At 45.1% G+C, this 10036-nt stretch overlaps 1 protein-coding gene across 1 annotated transcript in view; it reads right to left on the bottom strand.

Annotated features, from left to right (window-relative positions):
* Positions 1-1720: 1720 nt before the first annotated feature.
* Positions 1721-10036, bottom strand: part of LOC130871827 (NXPE family member 3-like) — a 31842-nt gene continuing 23526 nt past the window's right edge. Inside the window, exons 3-5 of the mRNA XM_057765451.1 lie at positions 9622-9704; positions 4815-5027; positions 1721-2318 (exon numbers count right to left, since the gene is read on the bottom strand). Of these exons, the coding sequence (XP_057621434.1) occupies positions 1786-2318; positions 4815-5027; positions 9622-9704 (829 nt within the window). The 3' untranslated portion in view covers positions 1721-1785. The remainder of the gene's footprint in view (positions 2319-4814; positions 5028-9621; positions 9705-10036) is intronic.

The raw sequence follows: 10036 nt of genomic DNA, 5'->3' as shown, positions 1-10036 counted from the left end.
GAATGCTGGGAGGAAGAGGAAGTGAGCTCAGACTCGATAGCTCTCCTCTCTGGGGCAGATGTGATGAAGCTCCAACCCAGGATGGACGTAGGCTAGAATCTTCCCGGTAAGCGCACCTTGGGGTGCTACACAGATTATTAGAAATGGGCTAAATTAATACTTGAGAATTAGCCAAGAAGAGGCTAAATATAATGGGCCAAGCAGTGTTTAAAAGAATACAGTTTGTGTGTTGTTATTTTGGGGCATAAGCTAGCCAGGTGACCGGGAGCTGAGTGGCAGGAACGCAGCCCGCAGCTCCCCACTACACACAGGACCTGGAATCCATGCCTAGAGACACAAAATTAAGAAACAGACAAATGCACGAGTGAGTCCAATGAAAGTGGGAACATCCGAATAGGACTGTTAGTCTTCTTCCTACATTCGCATCCTGACTGCGATAGCTTACTACACACAGTTCTCTAAGACATTGTCATCGGGAGAAACTCAGTACAAGCTACAAGGGATCCCTCTGTGTTATTTCTCAGCAATTGCAAAATCTGTAATGAAACTAATAAAAACATTCCCCAAATTAAAAATAAAGCATAAGCTGGTAGGAGACAGGGTGGTTGCATGACCATGATCCCAGTACTCGGGGACTGGAGGAAGGCATGAACACTTGCCTTTTTTAATGATTTATTTTTATTTCATGTGCATTGCTATATTTGTTTTTATTTCATGTGCATTGTTATTTTGCCCACTTGTATGTCTGTGTTGGAGTGTTGGTATATGTTGCCATGCAGTGGGGGCACACACCTTTAGTCCTAGCACTCAGGAGGCAGAGGCAGGTGGATCTCTAGTTTGAGACCAGTCTGGTCTACAAAGTGAATTCCAGGACAGCCAGGGCTACATAAAGAAACTATGACTAGGTAGGGGGAAGAGTGTCAGATCCCCGGGAACTGGAGTTACAAAAAGTTATGAGCTGCCACATGGGTGCTGAGAATTGAGCTCAGGTCCTCTGGAAGAACAGTCAGTGGTGTTATTTTTTTTTTAGAATTTTTTTTTTAAAGATTTATTTAACTTTATTTTATGTGTTTTGGTGTGAAGGTGCCAGATCGCCTAGGAACTGGATTTACAGACACTTATGAGCTGCAACATGCTGGGAGTTGAACCCAGGTCTTCTGGGTCCTCTGGAAGATCAGTCAGTGCTCTTAACTGCCAAGCCATCTCTCCAGCCTCCAGCCAATGCTCTTAACAACTGAGCCATCTCTATAACCCTAAGACTTGCCTCAAAAAAATCAAATGAGTGGGTAAGGACGCAAACATGAGGGCCTGAGTGTGAAAACCCAACACCACATAAAAAAAAACTGATATGAACTTTGTGCTGTAAGCCCAGGGCTGTGGGTGACAGACACAAAAGGATCCACGAGGCTTCTGCCTGCCAGCCTAGCTCCAGGTCCAGTGAGAGAGCCTCTCTGGAGGGAATTAGGTAGACAATGATAGAACAGGACACCCTAAGATCTCTTCTGGCCTCTGTGTACACACGGGAGAGGGCACCTATACGCACATGTGTGCATACACCAAACACAACTTTTCACATTCAAAAAGACACTGTGTAAAATATCATCTCATTTATATAAAATTAGACTTATCCGTGTGGTCCATAGAAAGATGTATAAAATATGGTGACCCGAGTGTTACAGTGGGTGAGCCAGAGGTAGCTTCAGCTACCCATCATTTGCTGTCCATCATTTTGATGGTTCCCACTCAGGCTCTGCATCCATTCATTCTCAGGTCCCTCAGGAGCACTCAGGTGGGACAGATGAAGGACAGGAATAATTCTACTTCGTTGCGGACAATAAGCTTCTTTGGGTGGATGTTGTCCGGTACAGCCAAGCTGGAGGTCATTTCCCATGCATCCACAAAGGCCACTTGGAGTCCATCAAAGGCAGCGCGGAGGAACCTGTTCACCTGGATTGTGAGCCAGTCACTGCCATACACGGATTTGTAGCCAGTATTGGCCAGTTTGATAACCACCAGAGTACTGGGTTCCCTGTCCAGCAGGGCTTTCACAGCTTCCCGAATCCCTGCCAGTCTTCGAGCAAAGATGGATGGAGGGAAGGTGGTGAAGTGGGCTCCCATACCGAGCACCACCACTGTGTAGGGACCCCCGGCCAGGCCATGCAGAACTCTGGCCACAGAGTGCAAAGAGGCCACTGGAGTGCGACGAGAGCGCAGGGGCCAGCTGTGGGCCCTCCAGTGCAACACTGTCCCCCGAGTTGTGTCCACAACCATCAGGGGACCTGTCTGATATTGGACATGTAGATCAACTGGCTTCAGAGCTGTTGGGAGGAGGAGAAAGAAAATATTAACATAGGGGATCAGGAAGATGTCTCAGCTGACAGCCCTGATGCCTTGAACCCCTAAGATTCATAGGGTGGGAGGAGAGAAACAGCTCTTGTACATTGTCCTAGGATCTCCTCACACACATGGTAGCAAGTGATTGTTCATATAGACACCAAATAAATAAATGTTATGAAAATTTAATAGCAGAATTGTCAATTATCTTCTTGTACAAATATACATTCCTACTTTTGGGGATGGGGAACACGGTCTCACTGTGTAGCCCTGGCTGGCCCAAAACTCTCTATACAGACCAGGTTGACCTTGAGGTCACAAGTCTGCTTGTATCTGTTTCCAGATTGGGAACATTAAAGGTGTGTAACACTACAGTATGTGTGTGTGTATATATATGTGTGTATAATATATAATATATTACATGTACATATGTCTCAAAAACATGTTTAATATACATATTACACATATGTAGAAACACAAGTCCTCTGCAAGCACTCATCCCTGAGCCGTGTTCCAGCCCTTAATTCTATAAAATTTTGGCTCTATTACACACTTTTCTTCTTTTTTCTTTCTTCTTTGTTCCCTTGTTGTAGGAGAGGGGGCTATCTCATAGCCCAGGCTGATTGATGGTGACCTTGGACTCTTGATGGACCTGTCTCCACCTGCTGAGATTACAGTCAGGCCCTACCAAGTCCCATGTTGCCGCCTGTTTTTCCACCTCTCCTTCCCTCCCATCCTTTCCTTTCCCTGCCCTTTTCTCCCTCCCCTCCCCTCTTTTCCCTGCTTCTGTTTTGTTGTTGTGTGAAGATATGTGGTTATGACATATGTGTGTGAGTGTACACAGAGTGTACCATGGAGTCAACTTTTGAGAGTCAGCTCTCCTTGCACCACGAAGGTTCTAGGATTTGAATTCAGATCACCAGGCTTGCATAGTAAATGCCTTAACCTGCTGAGACGTTTTTCTGGCCTCCGCCCATTTTTCTTTACCATCTTTACCTGCAAGGAATCCAGCCACTTCCTTCTCTTGAGTTTTTGTTGAAGAGTTACCAGACTCCTGCGTCTCATTCCATACTTCAAGAGGAACATTATCTAATGTTTCTCTGTTGCTTTAAATGCAGTGTGGATAAAAGAAGCCTACTGTCTCTACCCAAGTTGCTCTCGACTTCCTGAATTTCCCCTGCATCCCAGTCAACTAATAGCTTGATAATGACCTCCAGATGTTTTTGTTCTCATTGCTTGTTTTTGTTTTGAGTCTTGGCTCACGTAGCCAGACTGGCCTCAACCTCTCTAGATAGTCAAGGAAGACCCTGAACTCCTTATCCTTCTGCTTCTACCTGAGTGTACTACTAAACCCAGCTTTTTCTCTCTTCTTTTCTTTCTTTCATTTTATTTTTCAGAAGGATCTCACTGTATTGTTCTGTCCTGTCCCTTTAAGAGGCAAGTCATGCCCACTCCCTCCCCCATCCACCAAGGCAAGCTGATCTTCAGCTTCCAGCCTTAGTCCCTTCCTTTCTCTCTCTCTCTCTCTCTCTCTCTCTCTCTCTCTCTCTCTCTCTCTCTCTCGAAGAGGCAGCTTCTGTCTCTCCCTTCTCTCCTTCCCCCTCTCTGTTTATCTCTCTCTTTTCCTCTCACTCTCTGCTCTTCTCCCTTCTCCCCTTTCCTTCCATAACCCACTAAATAAATATCCAACTTCACTCTGCATGGCGTGACTACCTGGCTCAGTCTCTCACTTGCCATGCAACTTCCTGCCTGGGACCTGGCTGCCTTTGTGGCCTACCATGGTCTCAGGACCCACTGCCCACTGCCTGCTGCCACTCGGGGACCTGCGGCATGGTATCATGGCCCACTGCCACTGCCGCTACTTGGGAACCTGCAGCATTTTACTTAAACCATTACATTCACATGACAGTCCATGGCTGTCCTGTAGCTCACTAAGGTGGCTAATTCTAAGTTACTTAAGTTGTGGACACATTTGGTAATGTGCTTGTAGTGCAAACATGAGGACCTGAGTTGGAGCCCCCAAAACCTATATTAAAAAGCTAGGTATGGGGGGCTGGAGAGATGGCTCAGTGGTTAAGAGCATTTGCCTGCTCTTCCAAAGGTCCTGAGTTCAATCCCTGGCAACCACATGGTGGCTCACAACCATCTGTAATGAGGTCTGATGCCCTCTTCTGGCCTGAAGGCATACACACAAACAAAATATTGTATACATAATAAATAAATATTTAAAAAAATAAAAAATAAAAAGCTAGGTGTGGTCATATATGCTTGGAATCCTAGTGCTGGACAGTGGGGATGGGTTCTCAGGTGTCCTAATTTGCTTTTCGTCAATTTAGTACAACCTACAGTTATCTGGAAAGAGAATTTGTAATTGAGAAAATGCCTCCATTGAGGCATGGGAGTCTCCTTCAATGTAAGTGTTGCCTGACTTTCCCATCATGAGTCCTCACAGGCCCTCCTCTGCCCCCATGGTCACTCACAGGGCACCGTGTCTCGCAGATACTCCCACCACTGCCGAAGGGTGGAATCCCCCATCATGTAGACAATGCGGCCAGCCAGGCAGTTCAAGATGCTGCTCACAGTGGGGAAAGAGCGGCTAGAACAGAACATTGAGCGCCATCTGTCTTGGTAGTAGAAGCCAGAGGGTTTTGGAGACAGGTGGCCAGGGCGGCATGGGGGCCGAGAGGGCAAGGCTATAGGAGAGAGAAAAGCAGAGCAGAGTAACTTAGCAAAATATGGACATCTTATAAAATGTCAATATTCGCCGGGCGGTGGTGGCGCACGCCTTTAATCCCAGCACTTGGGAGGCAGAGGCAGGCGGATCTCTGTGAGTTCGAGACCAGCCTGGTCTACAAGAGCTAGTTCCAGGACAGGCTCCAAAACCACAGAGAAACCCTGTCTCAAAAAAGCAAAAAAAAAAAAAAAAAAAAAAAAAAGAGTCAATATTCTTAATGTTTTTGTAAATGAATCTTTATTTACACTTGTGTATTTGTGTGTGGATGTGTGCATGCCAAATCACACATGTGGTACTTAAATGACAGCATTTGGGAGTCAGTTATTTACCTTTACCTGTATATCCCAAGGTTTGAACTCAGGTCATCAGCTTTGCCTACAAGCCCCTTTGCACAGTGAGCCATTTCTATGCTCCAGTCAGGCATTCTTCTAATATACTATACATGTAGCATATCAATGCCCTCTTACAGAACCTGTGAAGTGTGTGTGTGTGTGTGCACATGAGTGTTTGAAATAGTCTTATGTAGCTCATGGTAGCCATGAACTTCCCAAGAAGCTGAGAATGGTCTTGACTTCCTAATCCTCCTGCCTTCACCCCTAGAGTGCTGGGACTACAGGTGTGCTCGTCCACAATTGCGATGTAGCACTCTCTGTAGCATGTAGCGGGCTTTTTCTTTTGGGCCATCAATCAACTCCCAAATCATAACATAGAAACTACCTGTTAGTTAGGAATGCTAGGACTTACCTTATTTTTCTCCCATTAGCTCTTATAACTTAACATGTTTCTCTTCATATGTTTTGCCTCAGGGCTTTTTAACCTTTCTTTATTTTTGCCTTTTCTTTCTTTTTTTTTTAAGTCAGTTTTTTTCTGTAGTTGTAGTTTTATAACCTGTCCTAGAACTTGCTCTGTAGACCAGGCTGGCCTTGAACTCACAGAGATCTGTCTGCTTCTGCCTTCTGAGTGCTGGGATTAAAGGAGTGCACCACCACCACCCAGAGGATTTTTTACCTACCTACCTTTCTTCCTTCCTTCCTCCCTCTTTCACTCTTTCTTTTTTTCTTTCTTTCACTCTTACTTTCCTTCCTTCTTCCTTCCTTCCTTCTTCCTTCCTTCCTTCCTTCTTCCTTCCTTCCTTCCTTCCTTCCTTCCTTCCTTCCTTCCTTCCTTCCTTCCTTCCTTCCTTTCTTTCTTTCTTTCTTTCTTTCTTTCTTTCTTTTTTTCTGTATAGCTTACTTTCCTGCTATCTCTATGACTGGCTGGTGGCTGCCCATGTCCCTCTCTCCCTTGTTCATGTCTCTTTCCTTTTTTGTTCTCTGGAGCCTAGAGCTTGCCTCTTACTTATTCTCTCTGCCCTCCATCTTTTCTCTGCCTAGGTATTGGCTGGTTAGCTTTTATTTATAGACTAATAAGGCACCTCAGGCAGGTAAGGTGAAATAGCCACACATCTTTTCTGTGGGGGCACGGAAATGGGAGCCTATTTCCATGCTGACCAAAGGTTAGAGAGTTGGAACTTACCTCTAGGCCTTCGAGGTTATTGTGTTTCTACCCCAAAGGTTCTCTAGATTTAGATCAGAGAGTTCTGCTTTCTCAAGGTTATTGTCAACAGGTGTAGCTAATAGCCAGTCTTGTATTTCAAGAATAGAGAAGTAAATATCTTTCTACCTTAAAGTCTATGGATCCAACTAAGTTCCAGTTCCCTTAAGGAGATAACTTTGGATTCCACCCAGGGAGTGTTTTGCCTACAGAATGTTTTGGTCTAGGGTGTGAGGGTGACTTGTTTTGTTCTAGCAACAAAATGTTTAACTATGGATGTAGCCTGCAACCTTCAACTGGTCTGTTCATTTCCCTGTATGATGTTAATGCAGTTTTTTTTTGGTCTTATTCCTACTTTTGGGGTCAGGGGTATTTTAAGCAATTGGAAATTAAATGTGGGTGAATTCCAGTACTCACAGAAACTCCCTTCTGATATTATTCTATGTTTCTCTGTTTTATTATTTTCATTGGCGTCTTCATATTCTCTACAATATTTTCTAAATCCCCACACCTCTACCCTGGCAAGAGATATTTTTGTCGAGGCTGGTCTCCAACACTTTCATAATTAGACAGATGCAGCATAAACAAATGTAACACATCTTTATATCGGTAACAAAGGCAGCAGAAACAAATGTAACACACCTTTACACAATTAAAGCAATATTCCACAGCATAAACAAATGTAACACATCTTTACATAGTTAAATATTTCATAACTGTCTGTATTTATTTATAGATGGTGACACTGAGATCCTAGAATGTTAAGTGACGATGGTGATCAAGAACAAGGATGATGGGCCAAAACGGTAGGGATGACATTCTGTGCCCTGTCCAAGTTAGGCAAATACTCTCCCATTAAGTTGATCTCCAGTCCATCAAGGTTTTGTTTTGTTTTTTAAAGTTCAGTGACAGACAGAGATAGCATTTGAAGCCAGAAAGTATGCTGTTATAGCCCTAGTACTAAACACTGTACTACACTTCCCTGGCAGGAAAGTTCTAAAGTGCCCATCTAAGGTGTGATGGTCTGTCCTGTGTCTTTAAGAGACAAGCCACCACTGACAAGCCACCCCCGCCCATCTGTTGAGGCAGGTAGATCTTCTTTCCTGCTTGCAGCCTGAATTCCTTCCTTTTCATCTCCCTCTCAAAGAGGCAGCTTCCGTCTCCCTCCCCCCTCTCTCTCTGCCTCTCTGCTCTTCTCTCCTCTCTGTCCCCTCCATAACCCACTAAATAAATATCCAACCTCACTTTGCATGGTGTGCCTATCCGACTATCTCTCGCCCGCCATGTGGTTCCCTGCCCGGGACCAGCCACCTTTCAAGACCTGTGGCATGGTCTCATGGCATGCCCATCTGTCTGCCTGCACTTCAGAGACCTGTGACATGGTCTCATGGCCCGTTGCAGCCACTGGGGATCTGCAGAATTTTACTAATCCATTACATAAGGCTGCGGAGCTGGTTCAGTGGGTGATGTACAGGCACATGCAAGGGTGAAGACCTAAGTTTGACTCCTAGAACACATGTAAACACTGGGTGTGGTGTGCCTGGAACCCAAGCACCTGGGGAGGTGGAGACAGCAGATCCCAGGGGTCTACTGACCAGTCAGTCTAGCTGAAACAGCAAACTCCAGGCTCAGTGAGAGACTTTGTTTGAAAAAATAAAAAGAGCCTTTATTTATGTGACCCTTTGTTTACTGTTTTAGAACATTGACCAGCTATCTGGGTCCTTCCTACATACACCTGGAACCATTCCTCCAGCCTGGCGCACCTTCCCTGGCACGAGTGGTGGCCCACACCTGGGAAAACTCAAGTATTTTCCTCAGTGACCACCCATTTTGGGCTTAGAGGGTGCTGGGAGTGGGATAGATCTCTGCCTCAGACACTTCAAGCGACTGGACACAGGCATCCCAAGGCTGCCTGGCTGGCCACTTGTGACCTTGTGCCTAAGGCTCTAGACCCACCCCTGCCTCCTCTAGGGACACTGTATCTGGTATACTCCATCCAAGAGAATAAACAACTGATACGTTTCACCCTGTGCCCAATGTTCTTTAGTGGTTGAGCAGAATTTTTACATAGATTTCATTCTGATTGTGTGTGTATGTGTTCATGTGGATTTTTTTTCAAGACAGGGTTTCTCAGTAACTAATAAGCCAGTACTGGAACTCACTGTGTAGATCAGGCTGGCCTCGAACTCACAGAGATCCCCCTGCCTCTGCCTCCAGAGTGGTGGGATTAAAGGTGTGCACCACCACCGCCGGCTTCATGTGGACTCTTAAGGACCATCCTGATTGGAGCTCTGTGTGCTGCTGGGAGGACCCTACAGATCTTCCTTGTTTCCCTTGCAGTCTCACCTTTGGGTTGAGCATATGATGGATCCAGGGGTTCCTTACTTCTTTGAGGGAGAAAGCCTTCAGTTTTTTTTTTTCATTGTGAGGGGGGGTACCAAGAAAGAGATGGTGTCCCTCTGAATACCATGGGTTCCTGGTCAGTAAAGGCCTCTAGGTAGTCACTGTGCAAACATCGCATTTGGAACCTCTATAAGCAATAGTATGTGTACTTGGGTCCTGGCTGACTCCCTTGCTTTCTGGATGTAGCTTGAAAGAGCAGAATTAGCTCCTCCACCTACTTGAGTTCTGCATACTTTGGACTGGCAGAACGCCACATTTATGCTCTGATTACTACTGATTAACAAAATACTGAAAAACCCAGAAAAGAAAGGAAACAAAACAACAACAAAAACCTACAGTGAGTTCAGCATGTAAAGGCATCTGCTTTCAGGCTTCATGACCTGAGTTCAAACCCTGGGACTACAGATACACACGAGAGTACATAAAACAAGGAAATGAAACTCAATACCACTTAAAGTAAAATAAAACAAAATAGAGAGCAATTGGGGCAAACGGTCTGAGGAAAGACTGACCTCATACACTTCTGCACACATACACTCCAAATCAAAACAAAAGCCCACAACCCATCTCAGCTGATGACCTTCCCACACCCACCCCCATATTCCAGCCTCACTTACCCACATCACTCATGTTCCCAATGGCTGCTGGTGTCACCAGGATGGAAGATATGCCTGAAGGGAGTGGCTGGTCAGTCACACTCCTGAAGAAACACTGAGCATGAACTTTGATGGAGGTTGGCCAGGTGAAAATTTGATTTGCAAAGAACATACCATGAATGACTGGTTATCTCTCCTCTGTCTAATCCCAGGGCACTACACTAGAGGGAGCACTGATGGGCAACTGTAATAGTTAGGAAGAACACACATGCAAGAGAACAAACATCAGGTCACTAATAGTCAAGATAACAAAGGGGTTATGTAGTTCTTTTTTATAGTAAACGGATTACCACAGGAAATGAAAACTACAATTTTCCTGGTGTTAGAGTCTAGAAAGAACAATAACTTTTTTGCTGATGTTACACAAACACTCAAT

The sequence above is a fragment of the Chionomys nivalis genome, chromosome 3 (assembly GCF_950005125.1).
Source record: "Chionomys nivalis chromosome 3, mChiNiv1.1, whole genome shotgun sequence".
NCBI lineage: Eukaryota > Metazoa > Chordata > Mammalia > Rodentia > Cricetidae > Chionomys > Chionomys nivalis.
The sequence above is the reverse complement of the archived record's forward strand: the minus strand, read 5'-3'. Positions and strand labels throughout refer to the sequence as shown.